We start from the raw sequence: 25,934 nt of genomic DNA, 5'->3' as shown, positions 1-25,934 counted from the left end.
CCCTCTTCCTCCTCCCTCTCCATGTTTGTTTTTGTGTCTACTGTCCTTTCTTTCAAGAGCGGGTTGAAGTTGCTTTCCTGCAAGAAATAACAATACTAATGGTATTGTTAATAGGCAGACCATTATTCACCTTGAACTACTTTATTTTTTTTTTAGTATGAAAATGTCTTTATTTTGCCTACATGTTTAAAAATGTTTTCATGGGCATAGACTTTTAGAATTTACAGGGTTTTTTTTTTTCAGCAGTTTATTTTTAAAAATTAATTTTAAATTCAATTAGCCAGAGTTGTATGCAATTCTTTTGGACTTGGCTCTCAGTTTATATGAATTCAGCTTTTTTACATTCTACATATAAGTGAGATCACATGGTATTTTTTTCTATGTCTGCCTTATTTCACTTAGCATAATGTGCTCTAACTTCATTTCATATTGTCACAAATGTCAGGATCTCCTTCTCTTCTGTGTCTGAATAATTATTTCATTACTTATATGTATCACATTTTTTTATCCATTCTTTTGTTGGTGGACACTTGGGTTTTTTCCATGTTTGAATTTTATAAATAAGAATGCAATGAACAGGGCACCTGGGTGGCTCAGTGGGTTAAGCCGCTGCCTTCGGCTCAGGTCATGATCTCGGGGTGCTGGGATCGAGTCCCACGTCGGGCTCTCTGCTCAGCAGGGAGCCTGCTTCCCTCTCTCTCTCTGCCTGCCTCTCCATCTACTTGTGATTTCTCTCTGTCAAATAAATAAATAAAATCTTTAAAAAAAATGCAATGAACATGAGATGCAGGTATCTTCGAGACAGTGATTTAAAGCTGCTTCTTAATTTTTTTGAGCTCAAAATAATTATGTCAAAGAGGCATATTTTAGGGTGACATATTCTGCTTTGCTTCACTAGAAAGGATCCTTGTTACTATTTTCTGAAATGTAGGTTTTATTTGCTATTTTTTATATGAGAGTTTAGCCATAGAGTGTTCCAGGTTTAGAAAGATAACTTGTATTTAATCCTTTAGGAAAGGTGGCCCCTAAGCTTTATCTTGTATTTCTGGTGCTCCATGACAACAATCAAAACAGAAACTAAAGTTCTCTGAGTTTACCATAGACCATCAGAATGAAAGTCAGTTTTTGTGGTTGCTTTTCTCTTGGGAATTGTTATGCCCCAATAATGGGTCCGTGATTAAAGGAGTGAGACTGATATAAAGCGAAGGTCAAGCAAAGCTTTATTTCCCGCCAAGCATCAAGAACCTAAGCGAATGTTCGGGGCGCACCTCTTACAATAGAGAACGACCCTTCTCTGTTTCACAGGCTAGCTTTTAAGGGCAAAGGCCATGCAGTCGGGCCTGGCCACACACAGGTGGCCAATGAGATTGTAACACACACAGGAAACTCCACAGTGATGCTAGGTGACCAACTGAGTTACAATTTACCCTAGTAGACATTTGAACCAGCCTATTATGCCTTGATTGGGATTGGTGCCAAAAGGGCTCCCAAAGGGCAGGGCCCATACTCCTTGGTAACCAGGGAGACAGTATGCATCCCCCCACTGATCGAATGTCTCCACCTGGCCTGACCCACCCTTGTATCTGGGCTTTGTTACCTGTAAATCCCCTGGGGGAAGTGGAGCAGGGACCGTTTCTAAATAGGTCCTTACAGGAATCCCATTTTCACTGAATTGTGAGATTCTAGTTTTTTATTTTTTACCATCTTGTTGTAGCAGGGTTTTCCCTAAACTGTAATACATTATATAACAGTATTACAAAATGTTTTTTGCTGTTTTCTGTGGGAGCTAGTAGCAGGCTATTTTTGCTTCTTTAATTCCAGAAACGGTAACATACTCCCATTTATATTGCTTTATTTTTTCAAAGCAAACATATGTGATTTTTTGCACACTTTCTATGATTTAAATATTTAATAATAAAACCTTAAAACAAGTGTGACTAAGTGTTAAATTTTATTAATTATGAGTGGTGCATATTACAACTTTACACAAGAATTTTAAAAACTAATTTGGACTAACACATTCCTCAGCCCTTAATTGACTGAGAAAATAAAAAATTTTCTCCATGGCACCTTATATTAATCCCCCCCCAAATGCTATTCAACCCCCTTCTTCATGCCCCTCACAAAACATACAAGTGGCAATTACACTTAGAAAAAAATAAAAAATATAATGGGGTACACAAAGCTCCACATGCTTTAGCCTCTGCTTCTCTCTCCTCCACTTTGTAGGCTCCTCATCTTCATCATTCTGCTCTGCTCAAATTGAAGTTTATTTAGTTTTCAAAATTTTTGAGTTTGAAAAACTCTAAAAGTCTTCTTAGTGTACTATTTGTGCACAAAGTTGTAGCTTGAAGTTTAGTTTAACCATGGGTTTCATCAACAGTTTATTAAATATAAAAATGAATTTGCTCATTACTAGAAATTTTACAAAAATTAAACAAAACATTTTTATAGAAGATAAATTCTTTAATTATCAGCCTTTATTTCCCTGCAAGGTTATTTTTGTGTCAGGTCATAGATGGAAAAATAATTCAATAACTATAGGCAGAATTTTCTTCTGAAAGTTTTCTTCACAGAGAACATTCAGAGAAAGACTTATTTCTTTAAAAGATTTTATTTTTATTTAGTTGAGATAGAGTGACAGTGAGAGAGAGAGCACACGCAAGAATGAGGAGGGGGTGGAGCAGAGGGAGAAGCAGGCTCCCTGCTGAGCGCTTGACTTGAGGCTCATCCCAGGACCCTGCAATCATGACCTGAGCTAAAGATAGAGCCTTAACAGACTGAGCCACACTAGCACCCCAAGAATGGCTTTTATGCTCTTGAATTCTTTATTTTTCATAAATCATAAGCATTTATACAGTCCTTTGCATGCAGATGTATGTGTTTGGAGTTGAACAGTTTTCAGTATAACCTTTAAAACTTGATCCATAAACTGCACAGGTTCCATTCTGCATTTCAACCATTGTTAATCTAGAAGGACAAATTATATTTGTGACTTTATTAACACATATTTACATATCTAATATGTAAATTAATTCAAACAATACATATTTATCAATGCATAAATATAAAAATGCAATACAACAAATCTAAATATAGGTATTGAAATAATATTGTTTCAGAAGGTTTTAAGATCATGCCTAGTCTTTCTTAGTTAAAGATATGCAAAACATAGCCAAGTCAGTTATAAAAGCAAAAACTTCATTCTATTATAAATTATATGCCACTATTTTTTTCTACATTGGAAATTAGTCAATTTAGGAAGTCTGGAATCTCTTGATATATGTACCTGAGTGAAATGAAAGTTTTTAAATATTTTTAAGCATATCAAATAGGTTAGAACTTAGAATTCAATTTAGAAGTCAGCAGATGTCATGTTTTATGTAAAAATAAACAATCTTCTTTGGATATATGCAAATTTACTTGGTAAGGAAATAAATATTGTAAAATTCTTTTATATATGAAATGTCTGTGTATATATATAAGTATATATATATATTATATATATATAAAATATGTGTGTGTGTGTAGACATTCCACGTAGAGATAGTTACTTATTTATTTTTTCATGTAGAGATAGTTATATCTGTGTATCTATTTTGCTTCAGAGTCTGGTGATTTGTATTCTGCCAGGAACCTGTGGGAAATAGAAGGCCAAGGAAAGAGTGAGGATGCATCAGTGTAAATCTGAACAAAAAAATAGAGAAAGACCATGGTCTGATAGTTTGTATTCAAAAGGACAAGGGAAGAGACTCAGTCCATATAGAAACCATTAGCTACCACAGGAGAAAAAATTAAGATATTTTTAGTAACTGCTGTTAGTTGGTCTCAGTCTATGTACATTAGAGTCTCATTTTTAAATCTCACTTTTTTTTTTATTCCTTCCATTTCTGTGTGTTTTCCCATACCATTTGTATCCCATGTCTGCCAGAATACTGATTATTCTGGATGGTACTTATTTGCTTATAACCATATCTCTAACAGAAGTGTGAAACCCCTGAAGGAATTTTGTCCTATTCATCTCTGTCATTATCTCTGCAAAGTTCCTGGAAATTGAATAACACTCAAAAAATATCACATGCATAACTGAAATTTATTTTGCTAGTTGTTTTGCTTTTGCTTCTAAAAAAACACTTACACTTAAAGCATGGAAAATACTGAGATAAGGTGAAACAAGTTTTATTAGTATATCTGGAGAATAGACTGGTTTTTGTCAAAAATAAAATCACAAGCCATACAGAAATGAGGTCTTTCCACATCAAGTCTAAGGAGTACTGGGGCCTCCAAATTCCAAATATATAATGAAGGAGGAGCATAGGTAGTACCTGTTACAATGAATATAAGGGGAGATATGAAGGAAACAGATGGCAGTAAAAGGTTATGCATTGATTACTGCCAACTAACCATTAGGGAAGCAAAGTGAACTTTAAAATCAAGGAGAAGCAATTTTTTTTTTAATTTCAATTAATTTAAATTTAATTTCATTTTTTTCTTTTAAATGCTGATACAGGAGAAGCAATTTTTTAAAAAATATTTATTTATTTATTTTAGAGAGAGGGAGAGAAAGGGAGAGAGGGGCAGAGGGAGAGAATCTTTAAGCAGACACCCCTCTGATGGTGGAGCCCAAAGTGTAGCTTAATCTCGTGATCCATGAGATCATGACCAGAGCTGAAACCAAGACTGGGATGCCCAACCAACTGAACCACCCAGGTGCCTTGAGAAGGGATTTTTTAAAGGTCATTCAATAGTAATTTTGGCTGTAGAGTAATAAAGACATTTATTTGAATACCTACCAGAACTAGTACTCATTTTATAGTTTAGGTGAATTATTATACACTTTAAAACTCTGTTTCTTACCAGCAAAATTAAAAATGACCCTGTTAAAGAGGTTTTTAAGAGTGCTCAATGGAAAGATACATATGAAGAGCGTAAAACTGTCTGTGACAGTAAGGAACCAGCTAATTAACCAGACATTAGCGTTAATGTTGTTGTGATGTTTGTATCATCTTTACAGAACTAGAGATTCAAATAAGTAAAATACACTTGAAATAAAGAATTAAAAACTTTTATAGTTTTATATAAGAAAAAAGCACAAGTTAACTTCATTCCAATTTCAATTTGTTTAATGTATTTGTAACTGTAGTGTGTCTGAGGGAAAGGAAAGAGAAATGAAAGGGCAAAAAATTTGAATAAATAATAGTAGTAAATTTTTAAATTTTTCTGAAAATTATAAATTCACAGATCTAAGTGTCTCAACAAAACACAAGCACAAGAAAAAAAAAAAAAAAGCTAACCTAAGGCATATTATAACCCAATTTCTCAAATCCAGTTATAAAGAAAAACTATTAAAGTAGCTAGAGATGGGAAAAAGATATATTATAGGGTGGCTAAATGGATTAAAAATGAGATACATCAATATGCTGCCTGCAAGAGACTTACTCTGAGGGCACACATAGGCGAAAACTGAATGAATGGTGGGTGATATTCCATGCAAATCATATGCCAAACCATATGATGCCCACTAGGTGTGGGCATAGTTATATCAGTCAAAATAGACTTTAAGTCAAAATCAGTCACAGAAGACAAAAATGTCACTATATTGTAGTAAAAGGGTTGATTAATCAAGAAGATAAAACAATTTTAAATATATATTCACCCAACATTGGAACACCTAAATATCTAAAGAACCTACTAACAGAACTGAAGGGAGAAAGAGATAGCAAGACAGTAACATAGGGAATTTCAGTATTGTACTTGTAACATTAAATAGACATGAGACAATTAATAAGGAAACAGTAAATTTGAATAATGCTATAGACCAAATGGGCCTAACAGACATATCCAGAACATTCAATCAAACAGAAGCAGATTATACATTCTTCTTAAGGGCATATGAAATATTTCCCAGGATAGATGATATATTGGGCCACAAAGCAAGCCCTAACAGATTTATGATTAAAAATCATATCAGGTGTTTTTTATGACCACAGTGGTATGAAACTAGAAATCAATAGCAGGAAAAAAACAGAAAATTTCACAAATACATGGAATTTGAGCGATATGCTCCCAAACAACCAATGGATTAAAGAGGAAATCAAAAGAGACATCAAAAAGGATCTTGAGATGAACAAAAATGAAAGTACAACATACCAACACTTATGGAATATAGCAAAGCCATTAGTTCTAAGAGGGGATTTTATAGGAATCAATGCCTAAATGAAGAGAAAAGAAAGATCTCATATGAGCAACCTAACATATACATGTAAATATGTTATATATATAACATATGTAGTACAATAATATACATGTCATCTGATATTATATCTAGTATAGAGCATGACAATAGTTAGCAATACTGTGTTATATACTTGAAAGTCGCCAACAGAGTTAATTTTAAATGTTCTTACCATAAATAAATAAAAATTGTGGTCAAGTGAAGGTGATAAATGTGTTAACTAACCTTTATTGTGGTAATCACTGAAATTATATATATATATATATATATATATATGTAGCAAATCATTATATTGTACACCTTAAACTTACACAATGTTATATGTTAATTATATCTTAACAGGCTAGAAAAAAATAGTACAAAGTTTAAAAGGAAGAAATGGAAGGATACTATTGCAAGAATTCTATACTAATACATAAGTGATATAATACCAGTTACTAAATAAGTCAGAGAAAGACAAATGCCATATGATCTCACTCATATGTGGGATGTAAGAAAAAAAAGATGAACATACAGGAAGGGAAGGAAAAAATAAAGTAAGATGAAAACAGAGAAGCAAACCATAAGAGATTCTTAATTATTGGGAACAAACTGGGGTGCTGGAGGAAAGTTGGGTGGGGGAATGGAGTAGTTGGGTAATTGGCATTAAGGAAGGTACTTGATGTAATGAACAATGGGTATTATATTCAACTGATGAATGACTGAACTTTATCTCTTAAACAAATAAACAGTGAATTGGGCAAATAATAGACAAATTGCAAGATAAAGACTTAAATCACATAAATAATATGAATTATGTGAATAAGTGAATGTCTTAAACTTCCCATCAAAAGGGTAGAGATCATTAGATTTGATGAAAAAATGATTCCAACTGTAGTCTGTCTATAAGAGTATTCTGTCCATAGAAGTTAGTTGTAATATAAATACACAGATAGGTTAAGAAGAAAGGAATGCAAAATAAACACCACATTAGCACTAATCAAAGAGAACCTGACATGGCTATATTTATAATAGACAAAGGAGGATTTCACAGCACAAAATGTCATTATGGAAAAAGAGATTACATAATGATAAGAGTCATAAATTCATCAAGAGTACACAACAACCCAAACATTTATCAGTAGATCCTAAGAATATTTTGGGAAAAATTTTTGAACTACAACTAAAATACATAAATCTGTAATTATGCTCCAAGATTTCAATATCTGTCTCTCAGTAATTAATAGAATAAATAGACAGAAAATCAGAAAGGATATGGAAGACTGAAGCAACACTCCCAACTAACTTGACCTAATTGAAATTATAATATACTCGTCCCAAGAATCGTGTAATACAGAGTTTGTTCAAGTTCACATGGAACGTTTTGGAAAACATACCATAGTCAGGTCCATAAAACTAATCTCAATAAACTTAAGTGGATTCAAGTCATACAAAGTATTCTTTGATTAAGATGGAACTAAATTAGAACTCAGTAAAAGAAAAAAAATCTCTGGGAAATTCCAAATGTTGGAAACTAAATAACATACTTCTGAATAATCCATGGATCGAAGAAGAATGCAAATGGGAATTTAGAAGCTATTTTGAAGTGAATGAAAATGAAAACATAATATCTCAAAACGTGTGAGGATGTTGCAAAATTATCTTACATATTTGTAGCCTGAATGTGTTTCTATTAGGAAAAAAATTTCAAACCAATAGATCAGTTTTCACTACAAGATACTATGGTGATTTTCTTTCTCTTTTCTTTAGAGGATAGATAAATGGGAGTCCTTTAATACAGCTGAAGGTTGAACAAGGAGCCTGTGTGAGTGAATACTGAAAGAAATATAGTGGAAGTGGGGAGCAGAAATTAATGAAATAGAAAATTGAAAAATAAATGGTAAATGAGCACAAAAAAGATGTTCGTCATCATTAGTCATTAGCGAAATGCAAGTTAAAACCACAATGAGATACCACTACACACCTATGAGAATGGCTAAAATGTCAGGGATGTAACAAGTGTAGACCAGGATGGAGAGGAACTAGAGCTCTCATACACTGCTAGTAGGAATGTAAAATGGCACAGTTGCTTTGGAAAATAGTTTGGCAGGTTCTTAAAAGTAAACACATACTTATTATATTACCCAACCATTCTACTCTTACCTTTCAATGTAAGAGAAAAGAAATGTATATGTTCTGTATATGTTCATACAGACTTGTACACAAATATTCATAGCAAGTAGCTTTATTGCTAATGGTCAACAACTGGAAACTACCTATCTATCCATCAACAGAGGAAAGGAAAAACAAATTGAGTGACTCATAAATGGAATACCTCATACATGCTATGAGGTGGCTGAATCCAAAATAATTATGCTGGGTGAAAAAGCCAGACATAAAAATGGCACATACGGTAGAAATCCATTCATATTAAATTCTATAAATTGCAAACTAATCTATAGTGACATAAAGTAGGTTAGTTGCCTGGGGTCAGAAAAAGGTGGCAAAAGGGGTAAGAAGGAGAGATTACAAAGGTGCAAAGGGAAAGTTTTGCAGGTGAAACTTCTAGAAAGAATATGTGTTAACCTCTCTGCTTTAGTCTCTTCCTCTGTAAAATGGGCATAGTATTAGATTTACCTTGTGCAGTACTTAGCACATAGCAAACAATGTTACTCATTATAATTGGTATTGGCTGCTCTGTCTATAATCTCCCAAATTTAGGACCTCAGGGTGTTTTGCTGAATCTGTTAGAATATGGGAACATGCTGGCATTGTGTGAAGTAACATGATTTTGAATGACCATAGGGACAGCTTAGACACAAACCCACAAATAGACACCTTAAGACTTACTGGTTCTGTAAGAGAATGGTGCCATCTTCCCACTGCCAAGATCCATTTGCTGGAATTTGTATCAGTCCCATCCAATGGTATGATTTCACTAATTTAAAGAAGTCCTGTTTGAGACCACAAATAAATCAGTGCTCAGAATTTTAATTAATACAAAGCCATAATTATTTAATCATTTTTCCCCACACTTGGGGAAATGCATTTTGTCCTCTAGCCTAATTCTCACTTAAACATTGTACATAATACCTAAAATTTCTGTGCTTTCTTATTTTTATTTATTTATTTTTTTAATTTTAAATTTTTATTTATTAAAAAAAGACTTTATTTATCTATTTGAGATGGGGGGAGCACACAAGTTGTGGGGCAGAAGAGGTGGAGGGAGAGGGAGAAGCAGGCTCTCCACTGAGCAGGGGGCCTGATGCAGGGCTCCATCCCAGGACCCTGGGATCATGACCTGAGCTGAAGGCAGATGCTTAACCAATTGAATCACCCCAGTGCCCTGTGCTTTCTTATTTTTGGTGCAGAAAAATTTAGGATGGATATATCTGAGTCTTAGTGACTCTCTAATGTTTCAGGTTCATATTTCAATGAGTTGCCTCCCATGTTAGGACTGAGTATAGTAAGGGAAATTAAAACAAATACTCAACCTGATCTTCTCTGCTGTATATCTTCAGGAGACTGGAATTTTGAGACATACAAGAAGCTTGGCTCTGGTACCAGTTTTTGCTCTCATTAAAAAATTGGTAACAGTTATTTTTATAACATATCCAGTTTTTAGGACATGGGCCACAATAACTTCCTAGAAAGAAAGAATATATTATTAATTCTGTATGAGTCAGAAGATTATAGCAGATTTTGTCTAGACAGGTTAAATACTCTCTTATTGTAACTTTAACATTCCAGATAACCAACTGGATCCCTCCAATGACATATCTTTACACATTTATAAAGAGAGACAGATGTCAAAACCAAGTATCTTCTGCTTTTTTAGAAGCACTCTTTCATTGTTAGAAAATAAAAATTGGGGGATGTTATGGATTACAGGCAGGAATTCATCATTTTCTCATACATTCTCTTGTTAATAACATTGGATACATGCTTATGCTCAATTACATAGAGATTCATGTAATCTGTGCTTCAAAATATTAGAAAACTTTCACTTACCTTGCAAAGAAATTGGAGCTTCTTGGTTGAATAATGCTATTAAAATAATTAAGAGGATTAAGAAGTACAAACTTCCAGTTGTAAAATAAGTCATGAAGATGAAAAGTATAGCATAGGGAATATAGTAAAAAATATTGTAATAGCATTGTATAATGACAGATGGTGATTACATTCATCATTGTGAACACTGAGTAATGTATAGAATTGTTGAATCACTATGTTGTACACCTAAAACTAATATAACATTATATGTAAAACACAGTTCAATAATAAAAAAATAAAATTACTAAAAGGTTATTAGTAACATAGTCTTAGCAAAAGTAGTTGACACATTTTTACACTAATAGCAAAAACATAAAGACACATACAATATTGCTTGTTTGTGCCTCTGTATTTCTGAATACTAATCAAAGTAATGCATTACAATCATTAGGTCAAGAATGATCTATCTATTCTCTACTATCACTTACAATGTATGAATATGGCACTGCATATCATTACCATTATAATGAAATGGATCCCCATAGCTATAGCAATGGCACGGGCTACAAAAAATGGAGATGCTGTCAAAAAAAAAAAAAAAAGGATGAGAAAGAATAGAAAATAAAGATTAAAAAGTTTGGTATGTTCATATTTGATATAAATGTTATGAGTGTTTTTTAGGGGGAAGGGACATCAGTACTTTTACTCAGAACTAGTAAAATAAGTACTTTGCAAGTGATTAAAAAAAGAAAAAGAATACAGAAATGCATACTCCCTTACTGTTTCTAAGAGTTCTCCAGTTTCATCCATAGAATAAATCATGGCTATAATTTAAAAAATATTTTTATGTAGATACAAGAATAAATATAGACATTTCCCTTCAATCCCTTTTTAAAAACACGTTGAAGAAACTGCGGAAAATACTTCGTGATTTTTTTTTTTTTCGCTTAAGAAAATATCTTAGAGGGGTGCCTGGGTGGCTCAGTGGGTTAAGCCGCTGCCTTCAGCTCAGGTCATGATCTCCGGGTCCTGGGATCGAGTCCCGCATCGGGCTCTCTGCTCAGCAGGGAGCCTGCTTCCTCTCTCTCTCTCTGCCTGCCTCTCAGTGTACTTGTAATTTCTCTCTGTCAAATAAATAAATAAAATCTTTAAAAAATAAATAAATAAATAAAAATAAAAAAATAAAATCTTAAATCCTTTTTTATTTGACCTATTTGATATTTGTGTGTGTGTGTAATAAATAAGGTAGGAACTTAAATTTAAAATTATTTTTTCCAAATGGGTACTGAATTTTTCTAACATAATTTACTGAATAAATCAATGTGTTCTCATTGCTATGAAATACCACCTTTGGCATCTAATACATTCATATTTGTATTTTCATTTATTCCTATATTCATCATGCATTTTCTATTCAAACTATATGTAAAATTCCCTTAGTTTTGCAACATGCTTGAGTTTTTCACAGTACCCACAACTATATATTACATTTCTTTTTCAAAATATTTTGGGTTATCATTCCACTTTATATGTACCTTAAGAACTTTAAAATAAAAAGAACTTTGGGTACCTGGGTGGCTCAGTGGGTTAAGCCTCTGCCTTTGGCTCAGGTCATGATCCCAGCTTCCTGGGATCGAGCCCCATATTGGGCTCCCTGCTCGGCAGGAAGCCCTCCCTTCTCCCTCTCCTACTCCCCCTGCTTGTATTCCCTCTCTCGCTGTGTCTCTCTCTGTCAAATAAATAAATAAAACCTTTAAAAAAAATAAAAAGAAAAAAAAATAAAAAGAACTTTAAGTTTTTCAAGAACCTGTATGTTTAAAATATTGTAATTAATCTTTCAATAGAGTCACATTAAATGCATAAATACATGAAGATAATTTACATCTTTAAAATGTTTTTTCCCATTATGCATGTCTTATTTTATGTTTGTCCATACAATTTTTTATTAAAGATTTTATTTATTTATTTGACAGAGATCACAAGTCGGCAGAGAGGCAGGCAGAGAGAGGGGAAAGCAGACTCCCTGCCGAGCAGAAAGCCCTATGTGGGGCTCAATCCCAGTACCCTAGGATCACAACCTGAGCCAAAGGCAGAGGTTTTAACCCACTGAGCCACCCAGGTGGCCCTGTTAATACAACTTTAAATTGATAGTTTTACTTCTAGTGTTTTTAATTAAAAAGTTTATTTCTGTATTTTTTTTAAAAGTTGGTCTTGTATATATGGAATTTTTGTTTCATCACATTTTTATTGTTTTTCTAGATAGTAAGGCAATTGATTTTTATATATTATCTTCAATTGAGTCCTCATATCAGATTTTCTTATTGTTTGTCATATTCTTGAATGAAGCTTTTGAAGGTCTTTAAAAGGTTGCTGGGGGGGAGGGGGGCTGGGAGAGGGTGGTGGGGATATAGACATTGGGGAGGATATGTGCTATGATGAGTGCTGTGAAATGTGTAAACCTGGCAGTTCACAGACCTGTATCCCTGGGGATAAAAATACATTATATGTTTATTAAAAAATTTAAAAATTAAAAAAAGTATTTTAAATTACATATAATTTCAAGTAATGTTTATTTTGCCCTTTTATTCTAATGTCACATCATTTGCTTTTTTCTTTTTCTTGGTTATTCATGTTGGCTAGCACTAGCAGAACAATCACTATTAGTCAACAACAATGAGAGCAAAAATTCTTGTCTTTGCTAACTATAATAAAAATGCAGGGGCGCCTGGGTGACTCAGTGGGTTAAAGCCTCTGCCTTCGGCTCAGGTCATGAAACCAGGGTCCTGGGATTGAGCCCCGCATTGGGCTCTCTGCTTGGCAGGGAACCTGTTTCCCCCTCTCTCTCTGCCTGCCTCTGCCTACTTGTGATCTCTGTCTGTGAAATAAATAAATAAAACCTGTAAAAAAAATGCAGCTAGCATTTATCAATAAGCATAATGATAACTTCTGAACAAGTATATGTTTGAAAAAAGTATTTATTTGAGATTTTTAAAATTAAGTTCTTTTAAATTAAGAACTCAGAGTGATTTTTATCTAAAACCTTTTCAACATTATGCATATGATCATACAAGCTTTCCCCTTTGATGACTACATATGGCACATTTCCCTCCCTGTAATCCACTCATAAATAATCATTTATTTTTTAAGACTTTATGAAGATTCATAAGTGAGAAGTATGTTGTTTTCCTTTCTGTGTAAACCACTTCAGGCTCTATTTTCAATGGTATTCTGGCTTGATAAAAGACAGAGAGCTTATCTCTGTACATTCTGAAACATTTCTGTGGATGACAATCAAATTGTTGCTTCCACACCTTTAAGAACAGATCTCTGAAAGATATTTTGTATTTCCTTTCCCTTTTGTTTCCATTTCATTTACTTCTCCTTAAAGTTAGTTGTTCAGTGCTCCCTTAGAAACTGCTGTCTCATATTCAATGTAATCTCTAGCCAAATACCAAAAGCATTTTTCATGGAGCCAGAACACAATTCCATACAAACCATGAAAGATCCTGAATACCCAAAGCAACCTTGAGAAAGAAAAGCAAAACTAGAAGCTTTACAATTCCACACTTCCAGTTATATTACAAACCTGTAGTAATCAAGACAGTATGGTCCTGGCACAAAAATGGACACATAGATTAATAGAATAGAATAGAAAATCCAGAAATGAACCCACAGCTCTATGACCAACTAACCTTTGACAAAGCAAGAAAGAATATCCAATAGAAAAAGGACAGTCTCTGACAAATGGTGTTGGGAAAATTGGAGAGCAACATGCAAAAGAAAGAAAATGGATCACTTTCTTATACCATACACAGAAATAAATTTAAAGTTGATGAAAGACCTAAATGTGAGACAGGAAACCATGAGAATCCTACAGGAGAACAGAGACAGTAAACTCTTTGACATTGGCCATAGCAACTTCTTACTAGTATGTCTCCTGAGGCAAGAAAAACAAAAGCATAAATAAACTAATGGAACTTGGGGCGCCTGGGTGGCTCAGTGGATTAAGCCGCTGCCTTCGGCTCAGGTCATGATCTCAGGGTCCTGGGATCGAGTCCTGCATCGGGCTCTCTGCTCAGCAGGGAGCCTGCTTCCTCCTCTCCTCTCTCTGCCTGCCTCTGTCTACTTGTGATCTCTCTCTGTCAAATAAATAAATAAAAAATCTTTAAAAAATATAAACTAATGGAACTTATAAAAATAAAAACCTTCTTCATAGTGAAGGAAACACTCAACAGAACTGAAAGACAACCTATGGAATAGGAAAAGATACTTGCAAATGACATTATCTGATAAAGGGTTAATATCCAATGTTTAGGAAGAACTTATAAAACTCAACCCCCCCCAAAAAATTACCCAGTTAAAATGGGCAAAGGCATGAATAGACATTTTACAAAGACATCTAGGTGTCCAACAGACATATGAAAAGATGTCCAACATTACTCATAATCAGGGAAATACAAATCAAAACTATGATGAGATATCAACAGATACCAGTTGAAATGGCTAAAATGAACAACACAGGAAACACCAGACATTTGTGAGGAATTGGAGAAAGTGGAACCCTCATGCATTGTTTGTAAGAATGCAAACTGGTACATCTCCTGTAAATACTATGGAAATAGTATGGAATAGTATGGTGGAGGTGAATCATGAGAGACTATGGACTCTGAAAAACAATCTGAGGGGTTTGAAGTGGCGGGGGGGTGGGAGGTCGGGGTTCCAGGTGGTGGGTATTATAGAGGGCACAGATTGCATGGAACACTGGGTGTGGTGAAAAAATAATGATACTGTTATGCAGAAAATAAATAAATTTAAAAAAAATTTATATATAGAAAAAAAGTTAAAAATAGAATTATCCTACAATCCAACAATTGTACTACTAGGTATTTACCCAAAGGATACAAAATACTAATTTAAAGGGATATATGCACCCTGATGTTTACAGCAACATTATTAACATTAGCCAAATTATGGAAAGATCCCAAATGTCCATTGACTGATGAATGGACAAAATGAATGGATAAAAAAGCGAGATATATATTAGAATATTTTATATAGAGAATATTAGAATATTAACCATCATAAAGAATGAAATCTTGCCATTTGCAATGGTGTGGGTGGAGCTAGAGAGTATTATGCCAAACAAAATCAGTTAAAGAAGGACAAATACCATATGATTTCACTCATATGTGCAATTTGAGAAACAAAACAAATGAACCTAGGGGGAGAAAAGGCAAACCAAGGAAAAGACTCTTACCTATAGAGAACAAACTGATGGTTACCAGAGGGTGGGTGGTAGGAGATGGGCTGGATAGGTGTTAGGGATTAAGGGGAGCACTTGAAATGAGCACCAGGTGTTATATGTAAGTAATGAATCACTACATTCTAAACCTTAAACTATTATTACACCATAAGTTAACTAACTGGAATTTAAATAAAAACTTGAAAATAAATCAAGAAACTACTGTCTCAGTTGTCATTATTATGTTAATGATAGTATCATTTATTGGGCATGAAAAAATCCTAAGCTGAACAATTTCTGCTAATTGTATTATAATTTCCAATATTATACTAGAGTTAACTTTAATTCTGCTTTTCTCATTAAGGTAGAACAAACTGACTGTTAATCACTGATCGAATCATACAGATTCCAAGACTCACCTCAGTATAGTGAGAAAAGACAAATGGAGTATTGAACTTACTATTTTCTCCACATTTGCTTGTAATTAATGTAGACTTTCTCTTTTGCCATCGTGGAGAAGTACCATGCTTTACCAGTTCCAAGTTATAATTACGAACTTCATTCATTTCTAGAGAAAAACAGTTTAGGTCAATAGGAGTCATAGCCTTTCAGCCTCTTTGGTCATAGTTTTTCATATTTAACTTGACATACTGTTCATATCCTTTTTAAAGTATAACATCAAGTTACTTTTGTTTTATATTACTTCATTATTACAATTTTTGTACTTGTAATATGAATAAAATTATATTTATTCTATGGCAAATGGTCTTTAGCAGATCTGTGCTATAAAATAAGGTAATTCTTAGTGTGTAATAAAATCTAACATTAAAATAAAGACAGTGTATAGTAAAATAGACAGGGACGTAGGGAGATAGCATGTGTTTAATTCATAGAGCCATATTTGCTAAATTAATAACCTCACAAATTATACGCAAAAAAAAAAAGAAAGAAAAGGGAAAAAAGGAACGAAACACTAAAGGATATTAACACAACTTGTCATGAGTGGTTTAAAAAGTGAAATTAAAATAGCATTTATTTAGAATCAATAATGTTAATCATGTAGTAAACAGTAATTGCCTTTTTTTTCCAGTGAAGGAAAAGTAAAAAGCCACTTTGCTCTCTTCCTGAAATAGTAATCATTACTGAATACGTAAAAACTTTACATAATGAAATGTTAATATTAATTATCTTTTATACCTAAAACTAAACTAAAGCATTGTTTGTACATACCATATGTAACAGAGTTATCAAACATGTGAAGAGGATAGATATTATTTTATGGATGAAAAAATTGAATGTTACAGGAGGCCAAAATCATATTTGTATTTAATATAATGCTAGACATAGAAATTGACTAATGTACATATAACATGTTTTATATCTCTATTTGATATAAAAAGAATACTCAAGTGCAGAGAATATGTGGGTTGTCCAGATCTCAAAGCTAGAGACCAGTAAAAGTTTGATTAAAATTCTTCTAACTCTAAATCCTCATGCTGTCACTATTTCAGGCTACCTCAAATTGTGAAAGATATTACTTTAGGTAGTTAATGAAACAAAGGAGGAAAAAAGCTTTCGAGTTTTTGAAAACTCCATTTAAAATATAACATGAAATGAACATAAATGAATTAAAGTAACTTGCTTTCTTATGCCTTGTACACTCGTATCAAATTCTGGGAATCTTAAAATTATATACAGGCTAAACTACACATCTATGTGGAAAACACATACCCATGTTGGGATAAGCCCACCGATCTCGGATCAGGTTCATTGTCAGATTATGACTATTTAGTTACTCCAGAGATGAATCCAAAATCTTCATCTTGAAGATGACATATCTTCCATAGAAAAATAAGAATACACAAATATCACTCCCATTCATATATATAAAGAGGAAAACGAAAATAAGAGTTCATACAAGCCAGGCAAAATTAAGTTTTTGCATTTCTTTTAGTTAAAAATAAAAAATAAATATTTAAAAAATGCAATAGGTGTTCTTAATTCACCTACATTAAGCTACTTAATCAAAAATATTTTCCATTATTGATCTTGAATGACAACACCCATAGTTTTCTATTTATAGTTATCTTACTTGGTGACAATTTTTTTTGGCAAGGCAAATTTGGGTAAGACATATGAATTTTTTGGATGCTTGTTTCTAGTACATATTAATTCAACTTCTGTCCATAGTATCATCATTATTATCATCATCACCATAATCATCATCATCTATAAGTTATCATCACCATCTTTATTAGAAAAATAATCTCATGTTTATTTATATAGTAACATCTTACAGTACCTAGAAGAGCTTTCAGAGAGAAAATGGCTATTAAATAAATATACATAGTGAATAGATTTTAAAAAAAAGCTGTTTCATATTTGATCATCATAGTAGGAAGTAACAATATTTTTTTTCACTTTACAAATAAAGTCATGTATCACAGAAGGTAAGTGCCCTGCATAAGAACAGAAAATTCCCATGTGTCAATTAAAATGGAAATTCAATCTTTAAATCCCAAATGTAGATTGATTCCTCTAGTTTTGTTTAATGACAAGACTCCATCTTTTAACAATATCATAACATCTTATTCTTCGGTAAATATATCCTGCCTACTCACCACTGAATATAGTGTAAACCAGTATATACCTCAGAAGTAAGAAGAATTCCTTGATCTCCATAATTCTATTCAAAGAAGCAATTATAGTTACCTTACAGTGTAAGTATTTTTGGAAACTTTCTCGAGTTTGAAACCTCAAGAATTTCTCATTTCCTGAAAAACAGTTGTTAGAAACACAGACACACACAGAAACAAACCTGATCAAATAAGGAAGGTCTTGATTCGTGTGGATAAAAGTCTCCTATACAACTGAAAAGTTAAGACACGGCCTGAGCTATCACTTTAGAACTAAAACTAGAGCAGTACAGTCAATTCTGATTCCTAAGAAAGATATGGCAAGTGTTACTGTAATCTCAGATTGTGAAGAAGCATAGCAGAAACCACACTACTTCCACTTCATCACAACACAGAAAATTCCACTATGTGGTGAAATAAATGGTAGGCGTTAACATGATTTTATGGCTTAAATGATGAATTCAGTGATAAGAAGGTACCCAGAGTTTTGAGAAACACAAGGTGTTATTAGATAATGTCTTTCTGAATTTTAAGTGAAAAATTTTTCTAAAATATGGTTATAAGTACTGTGTGGGGGGAAAAAGATGAAAATTAAGTTAACTTTATAATCATCTTGTGAACATGCTGTTATAAATTTGAATGGAAGGATACCTGGGTGGCTTCGTTGGTTTGAGGACTGCCTTCGGCTCAGGTCATGATCCCGGAGTTCCGGGATAGAGTCCCACATGGGGCTCCCAGCTCCACGGGGAGTCTGCTTCTCTTTCTGACCTTTTCCTTGCTCATGCTCTCTCTCACTGTCTCTCTCTCAAATTAAAAAAAAAAAAATCTTAAAAAAAATAAATTTGAATGGAAACAAGTATGCTATATCATATAAGTTGGAACTATAGAAAGATATCTTCCATATGTATACACATATATATCAGTATATGCACACACACAAGTGCATACAAGTATATAGACATATATGTGTATTCACATGACCTTTTAATTATAAAAATATATGCATACAAAATAGAAGTTCCATAATGGAAAAGTGCATACAAAAAAAAAAGTTCCATAATGAACCCTCATATTCATAGCTTCAACAATTATCAGTTAGTGGTGAATGACTTCATTTATGATATATGTGGTATCTCACGCCATCTCTGCTCCTATTAAACAGGACCTTTTCTCTACTTTTCTTGTGAACATTACTCATTATGTTACTTTCTATTTCTCAGAACATTAGCACCAAATCTTCTGCCAAAATACCAATATAATCAACTAATGTCTTAGTGTTCTGGTTTTTAGCTACTCATAATTTTTTTTACCTTAAAAAATGATAAAGAGGACTACCACACCCAAAAGGAGCCTGTGGAGGAAGGGGACCAGTCTTACACTATTGGTGGGAATGCAAACTGGTACAGCCATTCTGGAAAACATATTTATATATATGTTTTCATACACATACACACATATATATATATATATATATATATATATATATATAGGACATGTAGGTGCTGGAATTGTGGAAAGTGTTGGCAAAGAAGTTACTAAGCTGAAGGCAGGTGATACTGTCATCCTACTTTATACATCTCACAGTGTGAAGAATGCAGATTTATTTTTTTTTCTTTCTTATTTTTTAAAGAGTTTATTTATTTATTTATTTATTTATGTTACAGAAAGAGAGGGAGAGATCACAAGTACACAGAGAGGCAGGCAGAGAGAGAGTGGAAGCAGGCTCCTTGCTGAGCAGAGAGACTGATTTGGGGCTCAATACCAGGACTCTGAGATCATGACCTGAGCCAAAGGCAGACACTTAACCAACTGAGCCAGCCAGGTGCCCCCGAAGAAAGGAGTCTTAAAGAGGCATATTCTAGTGTGAGGCCAGGATGGTGAATTAAAAAAAAAATTAAAAGGAAGAGGAAGAGTTAAAAAACCTTAGTTGTATCAAGAAATAATATGTAAACAGATATTCTAATTTCTTCCTGGATGCTGAGCACATATTCTGCATCTATCATGTTGGAACATCTATAGAGGATTTGCTGAACATCTTTGGTGACACATAAAATTACAAAAGGATGTGATATAACTTTCAGAAAATATACTTTCTGATACATGAAATAAAGCCAACAAAAATTTATGCAGAATTGGTAATTTGGCTACAAAAATATATGTATGGGCTTCATCTGGGCATATTTGTCTGACTTCTTAAAACTATTGGGGAAAGAAAGTGACAAAGCTATGCAAACAGCCTGGGTTCAAGTAATTTAAAAACACCCACCAGCACTTCAACAAACTATTCAGAAATTACTTTTGTTAAATGAGAATAACCACCCACCAACACCTCATCCACTGGCCTTCTTGGTCAGTTTGCTATAATTTTGCAGGTTTACATGGCCTGAGGGGTTTATAAGCTCTTCCTGTGTACCCCAAAGGGAGGAGGTGTTGAGGCCAAGGTGCAACTTTGTGGTGAGAAAAAGTCCTCTGGGGCAGGATGCTCACTTGAAGCTGTGACATTGAACCTGGATGTGGTCAGAGGTATATAGTGGGCAGTTGCCCAGAAATGAAAGTAAAAGGTCTGTGGTTAAGACCCAATGGAACTTGTGTAGCCTTAACTCTTTGGTAAATATGTTTGAATTCATAAGAAACATGTCCAAAGACCACTTCTAAAATTCACAAGAGCAAGAACGTAAATAATAAAGACAGAGAAATAGATCCGAGTTTGGGCGTGGATGGACATATTGAAGCAAAATAGATAGCAATATAAAGAACAAACAGATGGTTACCAGAGGGGAGGTGGGTGGAGTTAATGAATCACTATATTATATGCTTGAAACAAATATAACACTATGCTGACAGTACTGGAGTCTTTTTTTTTTTTTAAAGTAAGAAATCTGCAAACATACTTATTCAAAAACTAAATATTTATGCAGAACATTCAGCTAGGGATTATGTAGTGGGCAAAGCACATATAATGTCATACTAATGTCACTAAAACATTGTAATAGGATGAATACAAGGCAGAGATTTGAAAAATCTTAAATGTATGCTTTGGCAAGAAGAGAGAGAGAATAGGTCGCCATCTTGGCAACTAACTAATGTTGTTTGGCACACTTTCTTGAGCTCTTAATAGATAAATAATTTCTTGGTCCCATCTCAAATAAAACTTTCAGTAATTTTAAAAATAAGCAATTCTACTCAGATGTCATTTTATTCACAAATATTTTCACCACGTTAATTTCTCATCCTCTCCTAGGAGACTTAATTCTTTTGTTTAATATCAATTTATATGCTATAATGGGACAGCAAAAAATTTTCCCTGGGCTATTACTTAGAATTTGTGAATAAACAGCTATATAAGTAACAACTCTTTTCAAAATTGTTCTCAAATAAATCACAAGCATGACTTACAAGTCGGATGATTTCAAATTTCTGTCAGCATCCTACTTATTTTTCTTTGATTGGTTGTTTGTGTGCCATTTAACCTTACATTTCCTGCCACAGTGGTAATCTCCACATTCACTAAAACAACAACAACAACAACAACAACAACAACAAACAATAAGATGACATTTATAACTTCTGTATCTTGCATCTGGATAGGTTTTGTGTTTATTTCAGAACTCTAAATGTGAAAGGATACTAGAATTTTGTAGATGACATAAAATTTGGACATTACTTATCCCAAGTGCCTAAGGACATAGGGCTACAAATAAAACAGCACAGAAAACTGAGACAGTAAAATCAGGAAAGTCAAATGAAGTTCATTATTATCAGTTTATTCGGTGAGGTTATGAATAGGTGGAGATCAGGATAGAGTCTGGAACAGTCTGGAATGACAAGAAGCAAGTGCGAGAAGGAAAAGTCATAATCTTTTTTTTTTTTTTTAAGATTTTTATTTATTTATTTGACAGAGAGAGACATAGCAAGAGAAGGAACAGAAGCAGGGGGAGTGAGAGAGGGAGAAGCAGCCTTTCCATGGAGCCTGATGTGGGGCTCAACCCCAGGACCCTAAGATCATGACCTGAACTGAAGGCAGATGCCCAATGCCTGAGCCACTCAGTCACCCCAAGAGTCATAATCTAAGCTGTTTTTTGAATAGTAACATGTAGTAGTAAAAATCCTTTGAGGAGTTTTAAGCAAGGACTAACAAAGTCAGATTTCTATGTTTTGGGTAGACCATCTGCTTAGAGGACAATGGATTTGATAATGGGAAATAAAGAACAAACAAGAACAGCAGTTATGGGCCACAAACTGTAGAAGTAAATATGTACTTTACCGAAAATTGTCATGTTAGGAATGGTGGGTGTGATACTGATTAGTGAACTAAACTGACACAGTGGAGGAATTTAAAATCCAACAATTGGTGAAGAGAAGAGTGGAGAGAGAAAAAGTACAGAATGATGTATATGCGTCTAGATTTTGCCAAGTGAAATGTTGGCGTCACTAATCTGAGGATCTAGAATAACCAGTTTAGGGAAGGGGTTAATTGTGGCCGAATTATGGACATAAAAGTGTATGTCCAATAGTGATGGGATGGGAATTTAAAAAAAAGAAGAAGAAAATGCGTTGCCCTGGGTGCCAAGTGAAGAAAACATTTCAAGGAGGAATTAATGAACTACTGTGTGTCATATTGCTGCTAATTCAAGTAAGATGACAATTTATTACTGAACTTAAAAAAATAGAGAATAATTCCCAGTGTACTGTTGGGGAAAAAATATAATTTGTGAAATCTTTAAAGGAAAATGGAAAGACAGGAATTAGAAATAGATTTACTGTGATGCAGCTGGGTGTTCATTAAACTATCTTTTCTGGTAGTGATAAACTGTGTTTCTTGAATGTGTGTGCTATCAGTCAGGCGCACCAATACTGACTACAATCACGTGTGCTCTCTTTCATTATCACTTATCTGAATTTTTCCTATTGTTATGATCTAATCTTCAAATGCTATCCTTCATATTTGAGAATCTTTCATAGTTTCTACATTGTTTTCTCATCTTCAATTGTTCTTTCAATTCATTTACTTTCTCCCTAAATGTTTCTTCTTGTTTTTTTGAAAAAGAAAAGGTATTTAAATCTCAATTGCTAAGTATAGCTATAAATGTCATCACTAGAAATATACTTTCAGTTGGAAAAAAAGGCTTAATCAAGTTTTTATTTTTTCTAAATTTAAATTCAATTAATTAACATATAATGTATTATTTGTTCCAGAGGTGGAGGTTAGTGATTCATCAGTCTTTTTTTTTTCACTTCTGTTTAATGCTAAGTTATCCCCAAATATAACAGCCACAAAAAATCAGATTATAAAATGCAGATTTAAAGCCCTGTGGAAATTTAGACCATAAAGTTTCTCTTCTCACTGTGGGAGTCTTTACATAGAACATTTACATACGTTTGAAACTGGATCTTTTGCATTGTAACCTCATCTTAACTGCCTATTTTTCTACTGTCCTCTCTCAAAATTTCTAATTTTAGCAGTTCTTTTCATGTTCACAGACCCTTCTGAAGTCAAAATATTCATATTCATTTTTCCTTTTTTGTTATTGTTGTTTTCTTAATTTTATTTATTTATTTTATTACCATATAATGTATTATTTGTCATAGGGGTACATGTTTGTGAATTGTCAGGCTTAAACACTTCATAGCACTCACCATGGCACATACCCTCCCCAATGCCCATAACCCAACCACCCTCTCCACACACCCCCTCTCAGAAACTCTTAGTTTGTTTTGTGATATTAAGAGTCTCTTATGGTTTGTCTCTCTCCTGATACCATCTTGTTTTATTTTTTCCTCCCCCTACCCCCCCCCCCCCTCTGCCTCTCAGGGAGGCATATGATAATTAACTTTCTCTGATTGACTTATTACCCTCAGCATAATACCCTCTGGATCCATCCACATCATTGCAAATGGCAATATTTTATTTCTTTTGATGGCTGCAATGTCTTCTTTAACCACTCATCTGTTGATGGAAATCTAGGCTCTTTCCATAGTTTGGTTCTTGTGGACATTGCTGCTATAAATTTTGGGGTGCACATGCCGCTTTGGATTACTACACTTGTATCTTTAGGGTAAATACCCAGTAGTGTGATTACTGGTCATAGGGTAGCTCTATTTTCAACTTTTTGAGGAACCTCCATGCTGTTTTCCAGAGTGGAGGCACTAACTTGCATTCCCACCAACAGTGTAGGAGGGTTCCCCTTTCTCTGCATCCTCTCCAACATTTGTCGTTTCCTGACTTGTTAATTTTAGCCATTCTGACTGGTGTGAGGTGGTATCTCCTTGTGGTTTTGATTTGTATTTCCCTGATGTCAAGTGATTTTGAACACTTTCTCATGTGTCTTTTGGCCATCTGCATGTCTTCTTTGCAGAAATGTCTGTTCATGTCCTCTGCTCATTTCTTGATTGGATTATTTGTTTTTTGGGTGTTGAGTTTCATAAATTCTTTAAAGATTTTAGATCTTACTAGCAGTAAGAGCCTCCATTTTTTATTGCACCTCATTTATAGCTTTTTGATTTCAACTTGGTTAGATTTTAGTTCTCTTATTACTCCAGAAAGGGATTTTATTTCTCCACACAAGATTTCTCTAATATCTTCCATGCCTTTTTCAAAACCAGCTAGCACCTTGAGAATCATTGTTCTGAACTTTAGTTCTGACATATTACCAATGACTGTATTTTTTAGGTCCCTAGCCATTGGTACTGCCTCTTGTTTTTGTTTTGTTTTGTTTTGTTTGTTTGTTTGTTTGTTTTTTGGTGAGTTTTTCCACCCGGTCATTTTATCCAGATAAGAATATATGAATGAGAGAATAAAATACTGAAAGGGTGGCAAAGACCCCAGAAAAATGTATGCTAACCAAATCAGAAGAGATCCATAACTGGGGGGAGAAGAAAGGGGGAAAAAGAAATAAGAATTGAAAAAATAAAAAATTAGATAGATAGATAGATACATAGATATATTAGACTGGTGAATAGAACAGAGCCACGCCACTTGATGTTGAGTGTATTTTGGTCTCTTAGAAGAAACTACCTCCCAAAATTTTAAAGAAAGAAAATCTTATATATATATGAAAAGAAGGATAAATACAATGAGGGGATGGAATATGACTGTAAAGATGAAAATTTAAAAAATTTCTAAAAAAGGAATTGATAAGTTGGTTGGAAAAAGAAAAAAAAAAAGAGGAGAGAATGGGCTTAAAACAAAAGCCATGTGCTAGTTTAGGGTATATTTTGGTCTATTAGAAGAAATTGTATCCCAAAATTTTTTAGAAAGAAAACCTATATGTATACAAATAGTATGGTTAAATACACTAAAGGGATGCAGGGCTCGATCCTAGGACCCTGGGATCATGATGTGTGCTGAAGGAGGAGGCTTTAACCCACTGAGCCACGCAGGCAGTCTTCTGCTGAATATTTCTGAAGGGAGAGGGATTCAGATGTAAACTCTTCAATCATTACCCTGCAGTTTATTCTAGTTTTTTTTTTAATATTTGTTTATCTTAGAGAGAGAGAGAGAGAGAGAGGGCGAGTGGGAGCAGGGAAGGGCAGAGGGAGAAGGAGAGAGAATCTTCAAGCAGACTTCGCACTGAATTAGGAGAAGAGGCAGTATCTGATCCCAGGACCTTGAATTCATAACCTGAGCCAAAATCAAGAATTCCCTGCTAAATCTTCTGAACTACCTAGGCACATCTTCTGGTGTTTTGTTCTTTTGTTTTGTTTTGTTTTGCCAGAGTAGCACCAGTTGAGATGAAGAAAGATTTAACTATATACACAAAAGCCATCATTTTCTCAAGATCATTCTTAGAAGTCCGATTACTTTTATTTGGAAATTTTGTTTTTGATCACTTAATTTTCCGTTGAGAGT

General features: G+C 33.9%; 1 protein-coding gene across 6 annotated transcripts; it reads right to left on the bottom strand.

Annotated features, from left to right (window-relative positions):
- Positions 1-2,805: 2,805 nt before the first annotated feature.
- On the bottom strand, positions 2,806-18,440 carry LOC101691420 (NKG2-D type II integral membrane protein). Of its 6 annotated transcripts, XM_013049555.2 has the most exons (9): positions 18,268-18,440; positions 17,181-17,287; positions 15,910-16,017; positions 10,696-10,788; positions 10,226-10,261; positions 9,709-9,860; positions 9,065-9,168; positions 3,555-3,637; positions 2,806-2,970 (listed from the first exon to the last, which is right to left on the bottom strand). In XM_013049555.2, exons 2-8 carry the CDS (start codon positions 17,218-17,220, stop codon positions 3,595-3,597), a joined length of 576 nt encoding a protein of 191 aa, XP_012905009.1. In that variant the 5' UTR covers positions 17,221-17,287; positions 18,268-18,440; the 3' UTR covers positions 2,806-2,970; positions 3,555-3,594. The 6 variants fall into 6 exon arrangements, with proteins under 6 accessions (XP_012905009.1, XP_004779807.1, XP_004779808.1 ...); XM_004779750.3 differs by lacking the exon at positions 3,555-3,637 and having other exon boundaries at positions 18,268-18,436; XM_004779751.3 differs by lacking the exons at positions 3,555-3,637; positions 18,268-18,440 and adding an exon at positions 18,100-18,192.
- Between the last annotated feature and the right edge of the window lie 7,494 nt (positions 18,441-25,934).

This window comes from Mustela putorius, unplaced genomic scaffold (assembly GCF_011764305.1).
Source record: "Mustela putorius furo isolate JIRA1106 unplaced genomic scaffold, ASM1176430v1.1 tig00537227_pilon_pilon_pilon, whole genome shotgun sequence".
Classification (NCBI taxonomy): Eukaryota; Metazoa; Chordata; class Mammalia; order Carnivora; family Mustelidae; genus Mustela; species Mustela putorius.
This window is presented reverse-complemented; position numbering and strand designations above follow the sequence as displayed.